This window comes from Trachurus japonicus, chromosome 14 (genome assembly GCF_045865225.1).
Source record: "Trachurus japonicus isolate A0001 chromosome 14, Traja_1.0".
Taxonomy (NCBI): Eukaryota; Metazoa; Chordata; class Actinopteri; order Carangiformes; family Carangidae; genus Trachurus; species Trachurus japonicus.
Genome location: NC_140920.1, coordinates 10,432,094 through 10,456,838, shown reverse-complemented (window position 1 = coordinate 10,456,838; position 24,745 = coordinate 10,432,094). Strand labels below are relative to the sequence as shown.

The 24,745-nt window shown below is 39.9% G+C and overlaps 4 protein-coding genes across 5 annotated transcripts; 1 reads left to right on the top strand and 3 right to left on the bottom strand.

The window, feature by feature from the left end:
* Nucleotides 1–843: 843 nt before the first annotated feature.
* pigw (phosphatidylinositol glycan anchor biosynthesis, class W) lies at nucleotides 844–3,999 on the bottom strand. 2 transcript variants are annotated; one of them, XM_085797425.1, is made up of 2 exons: nucleotides 3,944–3,999; nucleotides 844–2,509 (listed from the first exon to the last, which is right to left on the bottom strand). In XM_085797425.1, exons 1-2 carry the CDS (start codon nucleotides 3,959–3,961, stop codon nucleotides 1,010–1,012), a joined length of 1,518 nt encoding a protein of 505 aa, XP_085653551.1. In that variant the 5' UTR covers nucleotides 3,962–3,999; the 3' UTR covers nucleotides 844–1,009. The 2 variants fall into 2 exon arrangements, with proteins under 2 accessions (XP_085653551.1, XP_085653552.1); XM_085797426.1 differs by lacking the exon at nucleotides 3,944–3,999 and adding an exon at nucleotides 2,996–3,119.
* Nucleotides 3,546–17,737, top strand: myo19 (myosin XIX). Its single transcript, XM_085797424.1, has 24 exons — nucleotides 3,546–3,814; nucleotides 5,183–5,318; nucleotides 6,122–6,270; nucleotides 6,972–7,085; nucleotides 7,939–8,071; nucleotides 8,163–8,232; nucleotides 8,373–8,475; nucleotides 9,129–9,225; nucleotides 9,344–9,420; nucleotides 9,518–9,608; nucleotides 9,813–9,978; nucleotides 10,221–10,294; nucleotides 10,383–10,504; nucleotides 10,721–10,834; nucleotides 11,113–11,289; nucleotides 11,376–11,513; nucleotides 11,626–11,733; nucleotides 11,837–11,907; nucleotides 12,024–12,103; nucleotides 12,718–12,872; nucleotides 13,636–13,765; nucleotides 14,597–14,682; nucleotides 14,771–15,094; nucleotides 16,808–17,737. Exons 1-24 carry the CDS (start codon nucleotides 3,764–3,766, stop codon nucleotides 16,919–16,921), a joined length of 2,880 nt encoding a protein of 959 aa, XP_085653550.1. The 5' UTR covers nucleotides 3,546–3,763; the 3' UTR covers nucleotides 16,922–17,737.
* A 733-nt stretch (nucleotides 17,738–18,470) lies between these two features.
* Nucleotides 18,471–20,255, bottom strand: znhit3 (zinc finger, HIT-type containing 3). Its single transcript, XM_085797423.1, has 5 exons — nucleotides 20,099–20,255; nucleotides 19,466–19,497; nucleotides 19,302–19,358; nucleotides 18,908–18,985; nucleotides 18,471–18,797 (listed from the first exon to the last, which is right to left on the bottom strand). The coding sequence occupies exons 1-5, from the start codon at nucleotides 20,164–20,166 to the stop codon at nucleotides 18,604–18,606; spliced, it is 429 nt and encodes a 142-aa protein (XP_085653549.1). The 5' UTR covers nucleotides 20,167–20,255; the 3' UTR covers nucleotides 18,471–18,603.
* Nucleotides 20,256–20,834: 579 nt separating this feature from the next.
* Nucleotides 20,835–22,157, bottom strand: LOC146974273 (nuclear protein 2-like). The gene is made up of 2 exons (XM_085797422.1): nucleotides 21,834–22,157; nucleotides 20,835–21,155 (listed from the first exon to the last, which is right to left on the bottom strand). Exon 1 carries the CDS (start codon nucleotides 22,084–22,086, stop codon nucleotides 21,856–21,858), a length of 231 nt encoding a protein of 76 aa, XP_085653548.1. The 5' UTR covers nucleotides 22,087–22,157; the 3' UTR covers nucleotides 20,835–21,155; nucleotides 21,834–21,855.
* Nucleotides 22,158–24,745: the final 2,588 nt, after the last annotated feature.

The following is a 24,745-nucleotide window of genomic DNA, read 5'->3' as shown; positions in this document are numbered from 1 at the left end:
GAAACATGTATGAGGTAGGCAAGGTGCAAAGTGCTCATAGCAGCAAAATGTTGTTTGTTATATTATGTGTGGTGGGCAAAGTGCAAAGTGCTCATAGTAGCATATTCATAGTAATGATAATAATAAATAAATATGGTAATAGTGAAAAAAACATAAGAGTTGCAACAGTGGCAGACATACCAACGATGGTAATTCTCAGTTACAAAAAAAAGAAAGAAAAAAAGACCAGCTATGGTTATGTGACAGATGTATCTGTGGGACAGACAGCCTGACAGCACCATCTAGTGTTGGCAACTTTGATGACTAAGGAGCCATTTCTTTGTGGCAAGGCAGAAACTGCGATAGTTTTTGTTGATCTTCAGGTCATTAGGGAGACTGTTCCTTTCACCAATGGCCTTAACAGAGAAAGCTGATTTGCCAAAGGTTGATTTTCAAATTGGAATTTTACAGTCTCCACTCGTCACAGATCTTAAAGCATTTTTTCAGTGGAGGAGGAGCTGTATTATTAATTATTTTATGAGCAAGGCAGATGTTAGATAGTTTGTACAGACATTATCAAAACTTAGTAGGTTATGTTTGGCAAGAATGTTACAGTGATGGTGCTGTCTTGGTCAATGCTTGCCCATAAAGAGACCTGATTGGATGTAGCGTAGTGTGGTTGGCCTGAGACCAGCATGGCATACAGCATCTCAAGTAGGGAAGTATCATGGCATTGAAGTACATTTTAGCAGCACAGGATGTTAAAGAGTTCCTGATGTGACTTTGGGTGATGAGTAGAAAGGTGCCTGTTCTGTTAGTATGGTAGATTTATATAGAAAAACACAAATGCAACACTTGACAAAGTATTATTTATAATCCATATTTATTCAGATTAATCATAACATGAAATTCTTTTTTTTACAAATAAACATTATGTACAATATCTTCAGCATTTCAGGTCACATTTTCTCAAAACATCTGAATTTACAAAAACAAAAGAACAAATCCATACACTTTCAGAGATGTAATTTCACCAGAATTTCACTGTAATTCCACAGACATGTAAAACATATACTGCACAGCAATTTGTGAACATGTACAACAGCAAAATACACACTGATGATGAAGAGCCACAGCTAATTGTGTCCACGAGTGAGTTGGTCAGTCCTGTCATGACATTTGCAAGTAAGAAAAACAACAACTGATTCCTGCTGATAGCTTCAACCAGGCAGAATCTTTCAGTTTCATCAGTCTCTCTGTCAGAAGCCGAGTCTGATTGTTTTTTTTGCAAACGCCACGTTGAGGGCACATAGCGACAGCCTGACGTTCTTTTGGAAAACAGTACAATTATATCAACAATACCAATACTGCTAGCAAAAAGCAAAGACTGACCAACAGTCCAGATGCAGTAAGGTAGGTTAGATAAGCGGCGAGACACAGGCTCCACTAGTGTCTGACATACATACAGAGCAGCATACAGCGCAAAACTAACAAAGAAAAGGTTAAAAACTACTATCACCCACTCCTTTACAAGAGACCTTGGCTTCATCACATAAAGTCCAACTTGAACCCCAGCCAGGTAGATGGCTACATAACCGGCTACAGAGAATATACCCTCTTTGTTTGCATACAGAAAGCCCTTTTCTCTTTCATTGCTGTGGATGATGAACTCCTTCAGCCCAGATTTCTCCAGAGTGAACTGGTAAAATCCGCTGATCAGAAGAGAAAACAGCCATGACCAATTTTTTATCGGTAAAACGGCCAGCAGCAAAGAAGCCAGGACTCTAACGACGGCAAGTGTGAAGAAGAAATTCCAGTGGGTGCCATATTCTGTCACATGCTCCTGGTAATCGATCATTTTGATAGTCACTAGTCTTCCCATACCGAGAACAACCAGTGGCCAGACAGATACGAACTGCTTTGTGATGTGACTTAGCTTGAATCCTGAGATGTTCCTTCTCCGTACTTCTGGACAGACAAGAGCGTTTGCAAAGACGTATACTCCGACACCAATGTCCATAGCCCCGGTTCCATAGGTTTCTGTCTTGCCATATCGCCTTGGAAAGATACTAAAGTCTACAGCAAGAATGCAAACAGCTGTTTCCACATTTACAAATGCTCTAAAAACACTCACAAAGGGGACCTTGCTGAACCGAACATGGCTCTGAAGGAAAGCGTTGACGATGTCCTTTGGGTGATGAGTTGAAGACAGGCTGCTGGTATGGTAGATATAAAAACACGCAAAAGCTGAAACAAAGGCGAAGGTGATGATCACCTGGGGAACAACACTGCTCAGGACGGTGCACGAGACGACGAAGGGAATAATAAGCACAGAGAAGTCCAGGAGCAGGTGAGAAATCAGAGGCATTGGCAGAGGAAGAGATCTCTTGGTCTGAAAGTAGAGGATGAAAATCAGTCCTCTGATCATGAAGAACTCTGGCAGGAGAAATGTGACCAGCCCGACCTCCTCCAGACTGGTCCCATTGAGATCCCTGACAAACGCTTCCTTCAGCTCCTTTCGAGACATGGCCTGCAAACATCATACAGTAATTCATTATTTAACTGAATGAGACACTAAATTAACAGACAAACTGGATACTCTGGTTAGCACATAATGATAGCATCCATGTTAAATAAATAAGGACAATGCTACACCATTTGATTTTGAGTGATACAGTTGTGTTTTTTTTTCTATCCAGCCTTTATTAACAACAGCAGCAAAGTAGGAACATACAAGTGCAGTTGTAAATACACAAACAACAGATATACAAACAAAAAACAGGAGCTAGGGGAAGTTTTCAAATAAAGACATCGAATAATGAGCACAAATTAAACGTTTTAGCAGCTTTCTTGTTCTTAGAGTCAGATATGTTTGGGATACTGTCCAGTTTCATTTTCAAAAGCTATAAATGAGCGATATTAACAGTACTATTACCTGATTACGAGTGGATTTACGTTCAATCTGCAGTACGATCTTTTATATAAAAACACAGTTGTGTAGTTTCAAGGAACTTACCACGGGTTTGTCGTTTAGGCGTGGGACAAAAAATACCAGTTCTACAGCATTTCTGTGTAGTTTGGAGCTCAGTAGATGCTGTGTTTAGAAAAAGTCTTAAGCATGAAGCTACATGAGTTGAAGCAGTTGCTCGCTTCCGTGTTCAGTTTCATGACGCGTTCACGGCAGCTCGGATTTCTGACAACTTCCGACCGAACCGGGACATGTGTTTATTATACTGTCTATCTATGGGTTTCCAGCGTCCTGTCTGTTAATATAAGAAAAAGCACATTTTCAATCTTGCATCATTAGGAGATTAAGTTTTATATAAATATCAAGAAAAATATGAATGCAGGGCGACTATTAGCGTGTGATTCGCGACTTTACGCAACATATATATTGATATTGAGGTAATTAATTTCAGATGTTATGTGTGTAAATAAAAAATAAATCCCAAAACAGCAGCTAAGTTTTGCAATACGAGTTAAATAAATCTGGACAGTGGTGGAGGTGGACAGCTGGGCCCATGGAGCATCAGGAGGACGGGGCGGGATCCGCGGGAATAGCACAGGAGTGACTCAGTCAGTCGGACGGCAGGAGGCACTGAGGCAGTCGGGACGGGAAGTTGTTGTCCTTGAGGATTTTTGAAGCTGCAATGGAAAATGTTGACGTTCGTGGCCGCAGAGTAGAATAACCCCAACTCCGTCTTCATCTGATTTAAAACACCTTTCTTATCTAAAGGTACCGTCTGTTGTTTTAAAGCAGACACGAGAGTAAAAGGACAAATCAATGAGTTGTGCGGACGACCGAGCAGGACTCAGACATGGAGGGGGAACCGCGGTAAGTTTGGGACACGGGAAGACCCGACCACAGTTTCGCAACTGGTGGTTTCTAAAAGTTTCTTTTTTATTTTCTTTTTTAAATTTGGTGAAAACTAACAGTAAATGAACATGTTTAACTTTTTTTTACCTGTAGCACCGTTATCATTTTCTACCGGTTCCTCGTTTTGTTTTGATTGGTCAGTTCATTTTCAAACGCTTTGCAAAATGTATTATGAACCAATACCTGTGGCCGAATAGCAATAACCGTAATCCGACGATTAATGCGCCAGGATAAAAATAGGACCGAAAATGCGTGGACTGAATGACGCGAGTAGTGACTAACCTCATAATATTTAGATAATGCCTCAAAGTGGTTTAGTTGTCATTCACTAAACTGCTAGATACTCTGCTGCAGTTTGGTTGGTAAGCAGCATCAAGAAGGTTGAAGTTGTCATAAAACTACAGAAACTGCTGGCTTGTTTATTATCTATCAGCACATGCTTGTTCTACTTGGATTATCTAAGATTTAGTCACTTTGTAACATCATAATGCTGCATGAAACTTTGTAATGTTGATTTTACTATAAGCCTTGGTGTGTTGTGTGTTTGGTTCTCAAATAGCATTAGTTATTAACTTCAGCTCATTAAGACCATTTAAATTGGTTTTAAATAGCCTCACAGAATGATGGGATGTAGGCTACCTGCTATTGGATTAATTCTGTCTGAACAAGTTCATCACCTCAGACTGTTGACAGTCCTCAGACAGGCTGCAGGTTCATCCAGGTCACGTAATGCTGGCAGGAGAGGGTAGACTTCATTTGATGGTCTGAAGTTACTGAATTTCTTTTAGATATGTCACACTGATCAGTAAATAAGACTGTAAAAATACATAGCAATTACCATTGTAAGGCTTCTATGATGAATCAGTGTAAAAATGAAAATGTGAGAATTATACTCACTTCAGAATCATAATCTGTGTTATGATGCCTGACAGATCTAAAAAAACCAAGATTAAAATGTGTGCATCTAATCGCTTTGAAGTGAAACATTTTAAAAGCTCTGTGACCCAGAAATATGTTTCATGAGTCAACAGAACATTTGACATTTTGATGCACAAACAAAGATTATATTAGTGTGTTGCTGCTGCTGCTGTAAGTCTGGAGAGAAGAGTGTGTCCTTTTGAAAATACTGCAGAGTGGCAGGTTCAGGCTTGATGTCATGAGGACATCAGTGGTAAAAGAGGAGTTGATATTGGCAAGATAACACAGAATCCATGGAGCACAATTCCCCTCTTCATCATGATCTTGATCTTTATCTTAAAAGTTTTGTTTTAGTGTCTATAAGAAAAGTTTAAACCACCATGTCCTCACATTTGGCTTCATACACAGGTGAAGGGATTTGTCCACAAAGAGCCGTCCCTAAATGATTCACTGGATGGAGAAATTCAGGCTTTCCTCACTGATGAAGACCAACTCCACACGTATGATGACCTCACTAAAGTCAACCCTGTGACACCTACAACAGGTAACTAGTGAGCAGCATGGAGGACACTTGAGACTGTAGACGCTCCAAAGTACTTTGGTAACATGATTGTGGTAATGCCGAATTACATCTGAATAGCTCTTGTAGCTGATCTCTACCATTATATGCCTGCATGCATTAAATGTTGTTTGATATGTTGCATAAACTTTGCCTTTATTTACAAATACACAGCCAGTGCTTTCTAGCTCATGTCACCTTGGACTGCAGCACTTAACTGTGTATTATTTACCCACGTCAAGATAAAAATCTGCACGGATGATTAAAAAAAACAACTAATGTGTGAATGCTTTCTGCTCAGCCAAAACGCTGCAGTACACACAATGCCAAGTATTATTCACGTGACAGAAACAAGGGCTTGATTTACAACTTTTTTTCTCCACAAAACCCAACAAATTTTGTTTTTTTCCTTATGCATTTGTTCTATGATTAGGCCATACTCTTAAAACTAGTACTTCATATTTCAATACGTTGCTTCTCAATTCGGCCCGTGGGAAAAAAACACAACTGTGCAGCTTATTGACAGCAGAGGTCAGAATAACAGCATAGGATTACTGTGGTGTATTTTCTGTAAAAGTCTATTGTGCTGATTATGCTTCACCTAATTATATTATTTTATGTATGTATGTCAAATCATTTTATTATATGTAAACATTTCTTTTGCCATTTTAATGCTGATGCCTTCTCTGGAGGTTTTCTGTTCCTGCCTCTGGTGGTTATCAGCTGGCCTGTTTATTTTAGTATTTTATATAGTATCTCTAATGATATTTAATGTTTTCTCCTGGCAGTGCTGAAATGCCTGCAGGCCAGGTACAGTGTGAAGGTGTTTTACACCCATGCTGGCTGCACCTTGGTGGCTCTCAACCCCTTTCAGCCAATCCCAGACCTCTACTCTCTGGATGTGATGAAGGAGTATCACTGTGCTCCTCAGCCCCAGGTATTTACAACTGCCCCACTATCATGCAGCTAACCTGTGAATATTTCTTCATTGGGGTTTTTAATTATTTCAGGGGGAAGATGGATGATGGTGCAATAAGCAACATTGTGGATGGTGAATAGTTAGGCTGGGGTGGGTACACTATAAGAGTCTGGCTTTTTAAAAGGGATATTTCCTGGACTCGACCCATTAGATACCATGAGTTGTCAACAAGTCAAGAGTAATCATTATTTCATCAACACGCTTTTCCTCCAGAACAATTACAGTATCATTGTTTCTTTGTAAAATAACAACATAATACCACCAATAACAATAACACCTAAATAATAAAAAAAACTTAATTCAAAGTTTGAAAAAGTTATTAATTAAAAAAGGAGGAATAAGGAGGAGGAGGAGGAGAGCTCAAAAAAACTAGTCAGAAAGTGTCCTGAGGTTGCTCACACAGGCAAGGAACAACTGTCATCTCTTAGAGAAGTTTTCTGGGGAGTGAAAATGTATTTGTATGTTTGATGTGTAACAACTTTGTAGGGTTTTATGGTCACTTCAAACATAAACTCTGCTCTGTTCCTCTTCCTCATCTGTCTCCTTTAATCAAGAACAGCGTCAAAGTCAAACTCATTAAACTCTGCAAGGCGCCGGCGGTTCAGCTGGAGGTTGTGAATGCCCGGCATCTTAATAAGTCTGTACGTCCTTGTCAACAGGAGTTCAAACCACACATCTTTATTGTGGCAGAGGAGGCCTACAGGAACGTCAAGGGTCAGCTGGAGCCAGTGAACCAGTCCTTGGTGGTCAGCGGCGAGAGCGGTGCTGGAAAGGTAAACTAACAGAGAGTGTGCCATACCTAACAAGTATTAACACCACATACCACATCAGTCAGGCCAGTGTCACAGTGCATAGACTAAGCTGATTAGAGGTTTGAAAAATGACTTCTTTCAAGAATATTAAGTCTTTGTGTGATTCATGCCTTGTACATTATTATTGTAAATCATTACTGCATTTTTGTAAGCAAAATGCTTGTCAGTATTCTTGGCTATTGTTCTTCACCCAGTTCACTATCTTAAAAGTAGTTTGGATGTTTGCATGTGTTGGCACTTTCAGCTTAGTTGACATGGTGTGGATTTCACAGGAAGTGAGTGGTTTGTTTTGAATAAACAGAACCGTTGACATGAGGATGTTACGCCTCTGATATCATTGTTTTTTTTAGTACAATTTGGGCTACAGAAACAACTGACTGCAAATACTAATTGTTCACATTTCATTGGTTAAGCGAGAAAATAAGAATAAATCACTAGTCACGATGCTGCTGTCTGATGATGATGGTTGATCTCTGGGGAAAACATTGCAGCAATTAGCATCTGGTAAAGAGGATTATGCCAAAAATTTAAAAAAAGAATTATATGGGTAGAGTTGAAAATTAATTGGCAACAGTTTTGATAATTGGAATATGAAACAGTATAATTCTTTACACAATTTCACATTTGAGATTAGATGTAGAAACAGTAAAGAGATTCATCAATAAGTTTCAGTAACTCTTGTTAACTACAGCAGTAAAAGGACGTGATCTCAGGAAATTAGTCTCAAGGTTAGTAGAAAGAGTCTTTAGTTGTCCAGTGATTTGTTTTCTCAGGCTGGGGTCTAACTCCTGGCGAATGATTTGTTTCTACACAGACATGGACGTCTCGCTGCTTGATGAAATACTACGCCACGGTGGCAGCGTCCTCCTCAGTGGTGAAGAGTCAGGACACGGTGGATAGGATAGAGAGGAGGGTGCTGGACTCCAACCCCATCATGGAGGCTTTTGGTGAGGAAACAAATCGCCGGTGTGTAGTTGTAGTTGATGTGGGAAACGACAGAAGCACACAGTCGCTCATCAGCTCTGTAATCCTCATTAGGCAACGCCTGCACGCTGCGGAACAACAACAGCAGCCGCTTCGGAAAGTACATCCAGCTCCAGCTCGACAGGTACCTGCTGCTGCTGCTGCACCTCCTCCGTCAGATTCAGCACACGTGATAACATCTGCCACATGGAGTCGGATCGGATTATCAAAGTCAGCAATATGTAATTTAATCCGTTCAACATGTTGTTTTTTTAACACCACAAGATCTCAGCTGCTGGTCGGAGCATCTGTGCAAACGTATTTGTTGGAGAAGACCAGGGTGGCCTGCCAGCCGGCACATGAGAGGAACTTCCACATCTTTTACCAGGTGATTTTTAAAAGGATAGTTCACCCAAAATTCAAATTGCACTCATTATCTACTCACCCTCATGTCGACTAAGGGCTGGGAGAAGTTTCAGAGTCCTCCGTGCCCTCTCTGAGTTACAGGGGGTCTCGGCATAGCAGTGCATGTCCATATAACGGTTGCAAATGGATACCAACTGTCTTCGTAACAAAAAGACACACCAAAAAACATCCAAATACCTCCATGCTGCTCGTATGTAGGAAGAGGAGCTTCCGCTACAAACAAGCTTGAAATATAGACTTATTTAATTTTTTTCGGAACAATTTCGCATTTCGGTGCTTCAATACAAGACGGACATTACATACAAGCACTATGGAGGTATTTGGATGCTTTTTGGTGTGTCTTTTTGTTACGAAGAAAAGTGGTATCCATTTGCAACCGTCATATGGACATGCAGTGCTGCACGGAGCCCCGCTGTAACTCAGAGAAGCCACGGATAACTCTGAAACTTCTCCCAGCCCTTAGTCGACAATAGATAATGAGTGAAATTTCAATTTTGAGTGAACTATCCCTTTAACAGACTACAGCCTAAAGCCCTACTCTGACTGAAGCTCTAATAAACCAAAACTCATCTGCTAATGTCTTAATGTCAATCCTGTGATTGTGTTGTTTTTCAGATGATGAAGGGTGCCACAGATGAGCAGAGAAAAGAGTGGAAGATGCCACATGGCCAATGTTTTGCGTGGCTGCCAAATGCTGAAAAAACTGTGGAGGGTTGGTCTATTTTCCTGTACATTTAGTTTTTTCTATTTATTTGTTTTTAAGAAAGCTAACTAGTTTTTCCACTATTTAAAAAAAACAAACAAACAGAAGTTCATTTCATGTTTTGCAGAGGATTGTTTTCCTGAGACTGTCGAGGCAATGGTTCATCTGGGAATTTGTGCAGAAAGGCAGAGACAAATATTCAGGGTAAGATATTTGATCTCCAACTTTCAGTGCAGTTTTGTTTGTACTTTTTGAATATCTTGATTTCTCATAGGTCTTTTTTCATTGTAATGCTTTACAGATAGTAGCAGGGATTCTGCAGCTTGGAAATGTGAATTTCTCCTCTTCGACGGATGAATCACAACCTTGTAACCTAGAGGAACAGTCCCAAGGTACTGGATATGATTCTATGTAAAATATTTTGAATAACTTGCTTAAAATATCAGTTTTTGACATTGAAAGCTAATATAAACACGGACAGTGTGATATCAAAGATCCCATACATGTTGTACTTTTATGTGTCATGTTAATTGGGAAGTAAATTCCACAGCAACATCAACAAACACGCTGCTAACAGCCTCCTGCCTGTGTTATAGACTTCTTGCAGAGGACTGCTGAGCTGCTGTGTGTCCCTGCTGAGGAGCTGCAGACGTGTTTAAGAGTGAGGACTCTGAAGGCGGGGAAGCAGAGTGTGCTGAAGCCCTGCTCCCAGGCCGAGTGCAGCATGAGGAGAGACTGCCTGGCCAAGGTCATCTACGCCCAGTAAGAACCACGACTCGATCATCACAGTAATGCAGACGTTTATCAAACTGTGATGGTGCTGCTACGTGATCATGACCGCCCCTTTCTGTGTTCGTGTGTTGTCAAACACTCCTTTCCACCGAACACTCAAATGTGAAACCATCATGCCTTCTTGTTTTCACTAAACAATGAGGAAGATGTCTGATAAATGATATGCACTTTTTATTATCCTAGAAATAAAAGCGTCTCTTTTTTTGCTTCAGATTGTTTGAATGGCTGGTTGCATTCATCAACAACAGTATGTGTGCTGACAAGTCAACATGGTGCAACTTCATAGGTAAGAGCATGAGTATTTTTGTGACTATGTTAAACATCTTGCGTTTTTCCTTGAACTCACACAATCCTCTCCTCTCTGTTGCATTCAGGAGTTTTAGATGTCTACGGGTTCGAGTGCTTTCAGATCAATAACCTGGAGCAACTGTGCATCAACTATGCCAACGAGAAACTGCAGCAGCACTTTGTGGCCCATTATCTCAAAGCCCAGCAGGTTGGTGTGTTTCCATGCAGCGAGATCTCAGCAGAGCCACAGGTCCTCTGATGCTAATCTGCTCACTGTGTTGATGTCCAGGCCTCAGTCTAATGAAATATCTTATCTCTTGAAAACAAGAACTTGCCACCCTTTGTGAAATAATGTGTACAGCGAAGAGTTGGGTTTCATCCTTGAATGAAATGAAAATGAATTTGCTTCTTCCTGTTCTCCCAGGAGGAATACGTGTCAGAGGGGCTGCAGTGGTCCTTTGTCAAATACCAAGACAACCAGAGCTGTCTGGATCTCATAGAGGGGAGTCCTGTCAGCGTGTTTTCTCTTCTGAATGAGGTATCCTGCTCATTTTCTTCTTGTTCAGTTATTTATATTACTATATATTATGCTATTTCTAATTTTGCATTGTTGGAACCACTTTTTTTAAAAGGTTTTTTTTCTTTTTACACTAAAACCAGTTGTATTTAATAAAGATGTCATTTTTTTGCAGCCTCTTTCAACGTTTGTTTCCATGAATAAGAGATTGCAATTATTCTCTTGGTTTGTTATTGTGAATTATGAGTGTGTATCTATAGTGAGACGATGTCATACAGCTTTTTTTGCCTGTTCTGTAGGAGAGTCGTCTCAACAGAGCCTCAGACTCCAAGATGTTCAGGGTTCGCTTGGAGAAGGAGCTGTGTGATAACGTCAACATCAGCTGGGACAAGTTCAGCAAGGTGCCGCACTTTGCTGTGGCGCATTACGCTGGCAAAGTCAACTACCAGATACAAGGCATGGTGGAGAAGAACAAGGTGAGGAAAGCTTATAAACTGCTTTTCAGAGAAGCTGAACACTCTGGTCCATCCACTCATCCTCCATGGGATGTTTTTTGTTTTAGGACCCGGTGCCACCAGAGCTCAACAGCCTGCTTCAGAAGTCTGGAAACTCACTGCTTAACCAAATATTCACCGACAAGGAAGCTGAAAACCTGACTTCGAAGGGGCTCAGTAAAGTCACTGTGGTCTCCAAGTTCAAGGTGGGAAACAGCTAAAGCCTTTTTAACCAGGGTTACATTAACAGGGTTACTTGTTGAGTTCCTCCTGAGAGGATTTACTCATGGCACTGATGATGTTAACGTGTGATTGTAGAACTCTCTGGAGAGCCTGATGAAGATCCTCCACACAACAACTCCTCATTACACTCGCTGCATCAAACCAAACCCAGACTGCAAGCCACTGACCTTCAAAAAGGAGGAGGTAGATGTTCTGCAGATGTTTAATCATCTTGTTTTTGAGAGCCAATGCTTTTCATATTCACAAGACAGGGGTGTTTTCATGGATGTCTCCTGTCTGCTGTCAGGTTATCATGCAGCTGGAGGCCTGTGGGATTGTGGAGACCATACACATCAGTGCTGCTGGCTTTCCAATAAGGTGATATATACAGTTCCTATTATATATTATTATTATACTCCTATATGTTCAACTTTTAAATTGAACATTTTGTTTCTTTTAGGAATTTTTATTAACTTGTCATTTTTGTTGTGCAGAATTCCTTTCAGAGGCTTCCTGCAACGTTACGAACTGATTGCAAAATATTCAAATTTCAAGTCGGAGACTCCTTATGTTGGTAAGTACACTTTGTGGCTGCGTCCATAGTATATAGTCAATTTTGGCATGCTGACTGTAGACATAGATTGATTTTCTCTCCTCTCTTCGGGTCTACAGGTCTATTCTTCTTTCCCTTCACTAGCCCTCTTTGTATATTCTCTATTCTTCTTGGGATATTTTCAATTTGGTCTATAAAAACAGGATTTTCTAACAAAATTTACAACTCCTTATGAACTTCGAAGGTAAATGCATGTACCTCTGACTGTCAGCTCTCGCTTTGCATGTTGTTAAATATTATCTAATGTGTTTCTTTTCTGTAATTATTCTTGATCTTTTGTCTTAACCCAACTGTTCAGCTGCTTTTGTGTTCAGTGAACCTGCTCACTAATACTGAATGCTGCCAAATAATTAGTCAACTCTCCATCTCTGCTCTCACTGTTTTCATGTGAACTTGCATGTCTTCAGGTTAAATAAGAAACACTGAATCCACACTAATATGATCAGTTTATGGACCCTGTGCTGTTGTCTGTGTGCTCTCAGGCTTCATCCACTGAACACATTGACCTCACTGACTAATATACTGTTACTGCTATCTGGGGACAGACTGAAACTCTAGTGTCCTCTCTGTCTCAGGTTTGGAGGCTGACGATGACGGTCTTCAGCGTGAGGCGAAGAAGCTCCTCAGGGTGGTGCTACAAAACCAGGCTGTAGACCCCTCACACTGCCTGGAAAAACACAACTCCTGGGTGCACTGTGGAAAGACTAAAGTTTTCCTCACCCAGTCAATGGTCTGTCATTTACATAAAGTCATTTCACACTATATAAATATACTTTTTGTATAGAAATTCATAGAGAGAATGTCTTAAAGGGATAGTTCTCCCAAAATTGAAATTTCACTCTTTATCTACTCACCCTCATGTCGACTAAGGGCTGGGAGAAGTTTCAGAGTTATCTGTGGCTTCTCTGAGTTACAGGGGGTGTTGGTGTAGCAGTGCATGTCCATATAACGGTTGCAAATGGATACCAACTGTCTTCGTAACAAAAAGACACACAAAAAACCATCCAAATACCCCCATGCTGCTCGAATGAAATGTCCGTCTTGTATTGAAGCCCTGAAATGTGAAAGTGTCCCAGTTCATCCAAATTTGGCGAACCGGGAAACAAAACAAGCTTGAAATATAAACTTATTTAATTTTTTTCGGGACAATTTCGCATTTCGGGGCTTCAATACAAGACGGACATTACATACGAGCAGCATGGAGGTATTTGGATGTTTTTTGGTGTGTCTTTTTGTTACGAAGACAGTTGGTATCCATTTGCAACCGTTATATGGACATGCACTGCTACGCCGAGACCCCCTGTAACTCAGAGAAGCCACGGATAATGAGTGAAATTTCAATTTTGGGTGAACTATCCCTTTAAGTCAGTCTAGTCATGTAACTTGTAGTAGGTGTTGTTAAATGCTGTGTCACTGATCAGAGCGGTAAAGCTCTGAGTTAGCACCCTGATCTTATTTTTGGAGGACTGACCTGTCTGACCTTTGTCTCACAGCTTGATTTGCTGGAGGATCAGAGGAAGAAGATCTTGTCTCGGTGCGCCTTCTCCATCCAGTGCTGCTGGCTGCGGTACCAGCGCCGCAGACGCCACGCCCGTCGGAAGTCTGCCACCGTGATCCAAGCAGGTAAACTCTTAATACCCCTGGCCCCGGGGCACTGCAGAGTGCAATCAGCTGTGGCCCTATCCTCCCGCCGAGAGACCGACTGGCCAGCAGGAACCAGCTGGCGGCGTCTGTACACAGTGTTTGCAGGCTGACACTGTTTATCCTTTCAGAAGCAACAGAAGCGGCCACACAGAAAAGCTCATCTGATTAACCGTTAATGGCAGATGTTCTTTTGATACTTCCCTCTGAATGGGTGTACTTAGAAGTTCCCCTCCACTATGAGTTAAACCAGTGTTTTTCAACCTCACGTGGGGTAAAAAAAAATTACTGATAAAAGCCTTTTAACTAATTATTATTATTTTTTAGGGCTGGGACTCGATTAAAAAAATCAAATTAATTAGAGGCTTTGTAATTAATTAATCGCAATTAATCGCATTTTAATCGCATATGAATATTATTAATATTATATATTAAATATTTTTTTAATAAGTGCGATTAAAATGCGTTAATTTTTGTGTAATTAATTAATCGTAATTAACGCGTTAAAGTCCCGGCCCTATTATTTTTTAAATTATGATTAAAAACACCGCACACAATCTTAAACAACTGTATTCTATACTTTCACTTCATTTCAAATAAAATGCAGCATATAGAAATATCTGAGCCGGCGCATCTTGATTGACGGCTGCAATCACATGGCTGCACATGATCGTGGCCTCGCCAGAAATTTGGGATGTCAGAATGGGGTCACGAGCCAAAAAAGTTTGGAAACCACTGAGTTAAACCAACTGTGCACAGATTAGACTTGCAGAATGAATGGCCTTTTTAGATGTCTTAATAAATGTCTTGCAGCGGTGAGGTCCTGGTTGGTCAGGAAGAAGGTCAAGAGGTGGAACAAAGCGGCGACAGTCATCCAGGACACCTGGAGGAAGTGGAGGGTGAGTTTTTGAAATCACATATTGTGTTTTTTTTGCTCATTCTTCAGGTGAATAAGTTTAAACAATGGCTGTTGTGTTCTCATGACAGGCTCTATTGAAATCCGTGGCGGATGCAGAACTGGATGATGCAAAGGACCTTGTGCAAGAGGATGTGCCAGAATTAACCCCCGTTGTCAGGGAACGCGGCTCGGTGCAGCTCTCCAGCATCCAGGAGCCTGTCACGGTGCGGGGGTGGCCCATGGGCCTGGCTCTGGCCTCGGCTCCCTCCATCACCGTGTCTCTGTCCGCCACGGGCTTCCAGAAGATGATGTCTGTGATGGCTTCGCTCAACCTGCCCTCCAGGAGAGGGCAGTACAAGGTGGAGACCAACCAGTGCACACAGGGGGTCGCCTCCATACGGGCTCAACCCAAGGTAAGAGCACACCCACACAAATTCAGTTCAGTCTTAAAGGAATAGAAATTTCACTCATTATCTACTCACCCTCATGTCAACTAAGGGCTGGGAGAAGTTTCAGAGTCCTCCGTGGCTTCTCTGAGTTACAGGGGGTCTCAGCGTAGCAGTGCATGTCAATATAACGGTTGCAAATGGATACCAACTGTCTTCGTAACAAAAAGACACACCAAACAGGGCTTGACGCTAAGCTTTTTTCCAAGTAGCACTGTGCTACCATGCTGAAAAATTTAGTAGCACACAACATTTTTTAGTAGCACAATAAAAATTTTGTAGTTTTGGTGAAAATATCATTTTCAAACAAATAAAGTAGATTTAGCCTATAATTCTAACCCTGTAGACTAATTTTTAATGTTTTAACTGGCTCTTTGCCTTAACAAAAATCAGGAAAGACAAACAATGCAAATATGTGTGAGAAAATAGAATATTTATTACAACCAATATTAGTTTTTAGTTTTACGCTGTATGTGTGTGCATGTGGCCTGGGGGTGGGGGTATTGATGAGCAGTGAACCTATATTTCCCTCAGTATAAAAAGCTGAACATTACATACAGGGCTCTATACTACACTAAGATTTTTTAGGAGCACAATGAAAAATGTTGTAGCAGGCTGTTTAAGCCTTAAATAAGGCTGAGGGTCCAACATGACCCATTTTTACATTTGAGAACAGTAAAAACACCAAACATTTTTCCTCAACAACCTGTCACACAAGCAGCTCCATGTTGCCCCTGTGTGATGTTCAGGGACAGGTCAGACAGGGAGCTTTGAGGTTGAAGTTTATATGAATGTTGCACTGTGAGACTGTGACCACATGTCAGCTGTTCTCACCGCGACAAGCGTTTTTTTTTTTTGATAGCTCCGCGTTAGCCTCGGAGGCCACGTACCACCTAAGGGCTTCCTTCACCTGGGGCAGAGCTCCGTGTGAAACAGTAGGAGAGACACAGCCCGAGACCGTGTACCGGAGGAAGAGGCAGGTCGAACGTGCACGGAAAAAAAGCGCTTCGCACCGAATGTGCGCTGCTACGGTGTCGCCTTGGCGTGCATGACGCGCGTCTACCTTGAAAGTAATGTGCGGAAAAGACGTTACATCTGAACGGCCCCGATGTACACAAGCTTTAATCAATGCGGCGGCCAAAATCACCAAACAGGCAGGGGGGGCGGGGCGGGGGGGATACTGCTCACGTTAAACAGCATGCAAAGCGGTGCATGCAGTTTCTGTCCGAGTCGCACTGATGCGACTGAATGCAATTTTTTATTCGCACGGGCTATTATCAACTCGCAAATGCGAGCAAAACTGTCGCACTGTCGAGCCCTGCCAAAAAACATCCAAATACCTCCATAGTGCTCATGTGTATTGTCCGTCTTGTATTGAAGCCCCGAAATGCGAAATTGTTCCGAAAAAAATTAAATAAGTCTATATTTCAAGCTTGTTTGTAACGGAAGCTCCTCTTCCTGGTCCGTCCAAATCTCGTGAGATTTGCGCCGGCGTTAGTGTGATTACTGACGCCACGGATAACTCTGAAACTTCTCCCAGCCCTTAGTCGACATGAGGGTGAGTAGATAATGAGTGCAATTTGAATTTTGGGTGAACTATTCTTTTAACTTTCTTGTCAGCAGGTTGATTTTTATGATTTATTCTATTGAGATTAAATAGATTTTTCCATTTCCACACAGGGATCTGTAAAGCTGCACTGTCAGCGATCTCCACTTCTTTATGCTGACAGGCACCCAGACCTGAAGACTGACGTGACAGGGTTCAACGAAATCCTTCTAGAGAAAACTCTGTGAAAATAACATTAAAGGCTGATTTCATGGTTCCAGGTAAAAGATAATCTGCCAGTGAGGGGACACATTATGCTGCCATTTTGCTTGTTTTGTATCTGATTTAAGACAGAAAGAAGCAATTTTATTTTAAGGTTGCCAAAGTTTATCTTACTCAGTGTTACACAAGGTTGTAAAAAATCTGCACCGTTGCATGGAGATTATTTTCAACCTAATGCGAGGTCAGTTTGTCACAATCTTGGCTTTATTATCCGTAATCATCTGCAGGAGCATTTTGGTGCCAGACGTTTCAAAATCATCTTAAATGCAAAATCTCAATCAGTGGATTTGTAAACAACACTACCCTCTACATAGATAAGGCAGGTACAATTTTTCCACCACCTTTCTAAACGCTACATATTGAAAACAATGAATGGGAGGGTGTAAAGATAATCATACCACTGCAGGGACAAGAAAAGCACATATCTTTGCCCCTTTGTGATCACGATCACAGCACCTTTTAAAAACAAGAGAACTGCAGGATTTTGTCTCATTATAGTGTCTCTGAGAAATCTGATTGTTGGTAAAAGTATTGGGCCTTTGACATGTGCCTTGTTTGATCTACACTCAAATGACAAATGGGCTAGTACAAATATCAGTATAAATATTTATTTAAGGTGATTATTTATGTGATTGTTTTTATATATGTATTTTGGGGGTGTATATTCACAGTGGTGATTCAGTTGCAACTGTGACAGGTGATGGGGAAAAATGGCAATTAAGCAAGTATTGCACATGTAAAGCACATATTGCACAATTAAAACCACACACCTGCTCACTCACTGCAACAGACAAGAAAAAAAAATCACGAACATCAAACGCATCATTGATGTGAAACAGGGAAATGACGAACCCAGGTTATTTCGTATTGTTGCTTATACTACGTAAGCCACATGTTTGACTGGACAACTTCCTCTTTATGTTTCTATCAGCTGCAGTCCAAAGCTATGCAAGTACTGTGCAACACACCAAAGTCTTTGTTCACTACAGTGTTGTGTGTGTGTGTGGGAGAAAAGTTGATTGTTTTTTTAAGCTGACATGTTATTTTCACTGACAATTTTGAGATTCAAGTTTTTTATGATGGAAAAAAATACTAAACATGATGCATGTAACTTGTAACTGTTGTTATGTTCTTAGCTTTTGGTGCAACACACCCACAGGTTCAGCTCTTTTGACTCCTAGCATGTCTTCATTGGCTTAGTGAATAGTTTCATCTCTTTTTACTCAGCTGTTCACATACATGTGCATGCATCAGGATCATTGTTCTGTTTAATCTGTTTTTTGTCGGGTGTACCAAGGGATCTATCTGCAAAGATTTAAATTTTGCTAATATTTAAATGACTTCTTGAAATAAATGTGTTGTAAATTAATTCTCTTACGTACACATTTTCATTATATCTTGAACTGTTTCTGCATGTGATCAGGCATTTCAGTGAATCCTTCACTCCTGACTCAGTCAGGAACTGATGTTTTTAAATGGTAAAACATTTATTTAAACACAGTATACTGTACACCACATGAAATACATGGCATAGTGTGGCTTATTGTAAGACATCATGTGTGTATATATAAATATACAAAATAATTTTCCTCTGCAAAAATATCAAAGTAATCTGGTTAAAGAAAAAAATGCTAACCCAGACACTATTTTACAAATCACGGGCATCATCAGATTTTGCTCCATTTTCAACAATTTTCAAACACTGATCTGCAAACTCAACAAACAGAGGCTCCTGCATTGCGTCTTTCATCACGTCATGTTTGCTGTCTGCACTGTCAACAGAGCGCAGTAACTGTCTCAGATGGGGGTTGCAAAGAAGATCTCTTAGCTCTTTGGACTGCCCTGTAGAGGAAACAAAACATGAATTGACCACATCTGACACATTATAAAACTTGAACGAAGGAACATTTGCCATGGTTAGAAGTAGATGAAAGGCAATACTAGATCAATACCTAATAGCTGCAGCTTCTGCAGAGGCACTTTGTCAATGATGTCATCTTCACGCAGAAGATCATCAACGCTCCATGACTCTGCAAAGACAACAAAAGCAAATGGAGCATTTCACACACAAGGTTGAACTCTGTTGATATTTCAAACACCGTCTGTCAAAACAATTGCAATGATTGAATTAGATTATTATTTTTCACCACCTTAATTTCATCCCTTTCAACTCACTATCCAATCCTTGTAAAAGGTGGATACTAGTAAGATTGGTGACAAGTTGGATAAGTATTACATATTACCATAATAGCCTAATTTAGTCCATGTTGCCCACAGCCATCTATATTTTGGATACACTTCTACATAGTGACACATAGAGGGATTATGTGAGAACTGGCACCATACCCGTTTGCTTCTCTTCAGATTCAGTGGATGGGGGCTGTTCAACAGGGAGGCAGGTATCTATGGAGAGAAGTAAATAAGAAGTTTAATATGAGTTTAATATTTTCTTCGAGCATGTCTACAGTCAAACTTCATAATGTTCAAAGATTGAGATGAAACTAAGATACCTTTATGCCGCTTGTAACAACCAAGTGAACAACTGCAGGGGGGAAAAACACCTGGATTATTATTTTTTCCAAATAATACATCCCAAATTAAAAGTCAATGTGAAATGAACAAATAATCGATCAAACTTAAGGCAATTAACTTTCACAGAATGATCATGCTTGTGCGTAAAAATTGACCCACAATAAATCGCGAAGCGGTTTGACCCGCACAGGCTGCCGTCACATGTGGTGCTCTAAATAAATAGTTTTCACGTGTCATAATAACAGCCCTACTTTATTACTACAACGCCGTGGCGTGGTCTGTGTATATATAAAACATTTAATTACAGAGTTCCTCATGTTGTCAGTCACTGTTTAGAAATCAGTCATGTGTTTTCAGACGTAGCTCAGTGCACTGTACTTCTCTAGGGGACATGCTTTTTTAAAGCTAGGTAGCTACTGCTAACTTACTCGTCTACTAATTGGAACAACCGAAATGATTAGTATTCTATTATATCAGATTTTGTCTTAAATACATAAAGAAAATTGTTTCCTTAGCTCAGACTTGTAGCGTAAATAAGACATTTAACGTTAGCTAAAACAAAGCTAACCGCAGATTCGTTAGCTAACTTGTTGACACTTGAAGTCACTTACTATCTTATTTTACAGCCTGGACATCTGTATTTTGGTGTCTGTTCGCTGCAAACGCTGCATAGCTGCATCTTCGTTGAGTGGACGACGAATGAATCCTTCAGTTTGTGAATGCTAGCTGATGGTATCACATGTGTGATGAACAGGAAGTAAATATTATCATTTCCGGCTGGATCGACCCTGTCAAAATAAAATAGAAGGCCAACAATGATCAAACCCACACACAGCAGATGAAATGCATGTAAACTTGTCAGCCCTCATTTATTTAACTTTCTACCTACAGTTTACTTTCCATCACCTACGCCTGCATTTCATTTTTGTCAATTATTTTTCTAGCTGTTTTAGATTTGTGTCGAGGTTAGACCTAAATATGACATTTATCATACAATTTACAGATGCCAGTAATGCTCAAAATATTTCTTTCCGAGCTGTGGACTATGCTCTTATATATTCTGAAAGAAATATCTGCTGGCCTGGTGTCCGGGTTTGCATACCGCTCCTCATGATACACAAAAAATATGATCCTACTCATTCCCCCAGAGAAAGAACTGACACACAGTAGGGAGACCTTGAGAATAAAGGTCAGGAAGATAAATAGTTGTGATGAAAAATGAAAAAATGAAAGAGATTGAGGGATAGATTCTGCAATAACAAACAATAAAACTGTGACAAGGTAAACCAGATGTAGAAGTAGTTTTCATTCCACTCTGAGCAACACAAATAAAGGAATTTAAGTCGGTTTAGCGGTTAACACAACTTTTATTGAATTAAAATACATAGAATACCTTTAGTACCCACAAAACTGAAATTACTATTTCCATCCATACATCTATATATATATATATATAAGTGTTTATCAAGCACACACACTACTGACCTATATAGCTCAACACAAACTATTCTTGCACAGCTGTAATTTGAGAGTAGCAGGTCTTGTTTCAGGGTAGATTGAGGAATGAGGAGCCGTCTCGTGACCAGTTACTGGGCATATTCCCGCTGTCAGAGCGCTCCGTTCACTGGGGCAGGACAGGAAAGGCAGAAATCCAACATGAATCCAGATCTGTGGAAATCAGAAATAAATCGTCATCACACATCCTGCATTTAAAGGTATTTTTTTTATGATAAACCTGCAGATTATTATTATTATTATTATTATTATTATAAGTAATTTTTTGCTCCATAAAATCTTAGAAAATAGTGAAATATGTCCATTATTATTTCCCCAAACACATGTTGACATATTCTACCTGTGTCTTTGGCAACAGTGACCACAACAGAGCAAAGATGTTTTAATTTAATAACACACAGTATTCATTCAGATTCTTTTAATACACTATGTCAGCATGAGTTATGGTGACAACTAATCCAATTTCAATGTGCCAAAAATATCATCAGTTATAAAGGCTGTGCAAAAATAAAAATGGAGGATGGTTTAAATTTACCCTGACACAAACAAAGAGGTGGACTCACTCAACATCTGAAATGCTTGATGCATGGCTCTACTAAGCTGAGAGTTCACAAAAGCAGCCATTGTTCACCTCACATTTATGGATGTCAACTGCTGCTGGACTAATCTGCAGGATGTCGTTATGTAAATATCCAAATGGCAGGCACAGTAGGGTTGGTTTGTTTTGTTTTTTCTCTTTCGTTTTTTTCTACCACAAGGGCCAAGGTTGTGCAATAAGACTTTAAGCTGCGAATAAAGACATTTCCCCACACAACAAGGAGAAACTATTACCTGTAAACATCGAGTAAAACCATCAAGACGACGAGCTCTTGGTTCTCCTGCGTTTCATTTCGCTGTTGTGAAATTTCTCCGCGATCTTCCTCTCGTGTCCCGAGGGGGAATGGCGGTTTGTGTTCAGCTCGATCTCCCTCTTGGATCTCCCTTTTCCACAGGCATGGCACGAGTATTCAAGCAGGTTGTAATAGTCGTATTGGTCGTAATGGGCCTCTTCGAAAGAGACAAATCTTTCCATATCTGTCGCCATTTGGGGAAAACAGCAGTAGCCTAATACAGCAGCTTTTCTTCCCAGACGAGTCTCAGCTCAGCAGTGAGAGTAAACAGATGATGTCACCCTGTGTTTATATACACGGGATCACGTGACCGCGGCGGCTGCAGCTGCAAGCTCAGATTCAGAAAACAAAGTAGGCTACATGGAGTATTTTTTTTATTGAGTACATTATGGTATTTTGTTTTGTGTTTTTTTTTTTTATTTGAATGTTTTTTCCCCCTCCAGAATATTAGCTCCAACTCGTTTCGCTTATTAATCCTGATCATTTTCTCATAGCCTATTGTGCACCATGCTCCACCCCTCTTTTTTATTTTTATTTTGTAAATGTTCTTATTATATTGTGTGTAGGCTATAGACTACAGGCTATGAAAAACCAAACGGCATTCATATTAAACCGGTGGCTGCAATTAAGTGTGCAGTAATAACACAGTCTAACGTGTCATCTTGTTGTTGTTACAGGAAGTTTGAGGGCGAGTCTATGGAAATATATCCAAGGAAGTTGCAGCCATAGCTCTTCATAGCTTGACTGCTCTCAGTTGCATGTTGTATGTATCCTCACATATGTTTTTATGTTATGTGTTTATTTATTTGTTCTATTCATTGAAAAAATTAAATAAGAACAGTTTAATACAAAAATTCAAACTTTTCACCCCCCTTTCTTTTTTTCAAGAAATCTTTTTAAAAGTTAGATAATGTAAAATAAATGTAAAAATCATAATAGGCTACAGAAAAGCCATGCTGCCTGATTTGTACAGTGGCATGCAAAAGTCAAAATTTATGTTAAGAAATTCATATTTCATCTTCCACTTGCTTAACTGTTCACATTAACAGAAATTTTGACAAGGGTTGCCCAGACTTTTGCATGTCACTGTAAATCATATGCACTTATTAATCAGTTAGATGGGTGCGCCCTGCTCCAGGCAGCTACTTGTAGGGGAGACCGGGGATGGTTGCAACAAAGGGATTGTTGTAACAGCATCACTTTCACCAATCAGGGATAACGTTAGAGTTATGTGATCAATATCATGTGTACACACTCACTCCCTGACATTGCATGTGAATTTGCATGGCTGTGTCAATAAAAAACACATTTTTTTAGGTCAAAAACTAATATTTTGGACCAAGCCTAAATTTTGACTAGTATCGATACCGTTGAAGTTTGAATTAGGTAACTTGTATAAGATGAAAGAGCAGGTTCTTAGGTAAAATATGAGTCATTTCATCAATGTTTATTTTAAACCACCATGGTGGTACAGCTAGTCAAACAATGGCTGACAGGTGTGGGGATGGTTGTTACACCTTTTACCTTTGTTGTTTTATTACTGTAAGTGTCATTAAGTGTCACCATCTTTCCTGGGATTGATCTGCTTTTGACCTCCTGTTGAAGGTTTCCATTCATACATGTTCAGCATTCACTGGTATTATCAGAATATGTTCTTAAAGAAGCTTTCTAATGTTAGGATCCCTCTTCATTTAGCCGTCAGTGATGAATTCTTTTTGTTCATACTGAACCATAGGAAGATGCTTTAGTGTTGGAACATGCACAATAAACTTACAGATAACTGTTTTTTTGGTTTGGTCTCAGTTTTTAGTTTTTAATCTCACTGTTACAATTTACCCCAGGTTGTGTTACAACCTATAGGCTACCCTGGTAGTGGGGTAGGTTGTAACAGTGGCACTCCTTGCATTTGACATCAATAGTGAATTCTGTGATATACTTTGAGAAGTTTAGGGCGTTGCTATTTGTAGAGGACAAATTAGGGTACTCTGTGTCAAAATTTGAGAGCCCTACCATGAACACTCTGCAAGTTATGGGAGCTGAGGCAAAAAGTGTTACAACCATCCCCGGCCTCCCCTACCCTACATGGATGAATACAGACAAGGATAAGTGTATACAACATAAAATCATAAACACGCCAGGGAATTTAAAGGGGACTATTATGCAAAACTCATGCACTTTTCCATTGCTTTAGTACACTTATTTGCATCTGAAGTGCCTCCCAATCCGTTAAGCATAAGTTTCGACAACTAAGTCAATGTTTTGTAAACTGCCAGAGTCAGGAAACGTGTCTCTAAACCAGCCGGCTTAAGAGAAAAAAAAAATGTATTCAGTAAATATTTTGTAAAGCTCACAAAGATCATATGTTTCTAACAGCTTTTTAATTTTCCCAATCACATATAGTAGATATGATTTCCAGAAAATTGGTGTCCTTACCTGAAAATTTAGATTTGTGTATGTAAAATTAAGATAAAATAATTAACAAATTAATCAAGTAAAATTGGGAATTTTTGTTTCTTTATCAAATTCAGTCTCCCAACTGTTGTTCCTTTCCTTTTTTTCCTGCTCAGAAGACACAGAAGTATACACATGGATGAATACAGACAAGGATAAGTGTATACAACACAAACATACAATCATAAACAGTCAGGGGGTTTAATGGTGACAACAAGACAGAGAGTGAGAAAAATAAATACGTATTCAATGAATATTTTCTAAAGCTTACATCATACAGCTTTTTAATTTTTACAATCACATACATAGGCTATAGAGGAGATTTCCAGAAAATGTGGCTTTGTGTAGCCTATGTAAATTTAAAAAAAAAAAATTAACAAATTAATCGAGTAAAACTGGGAA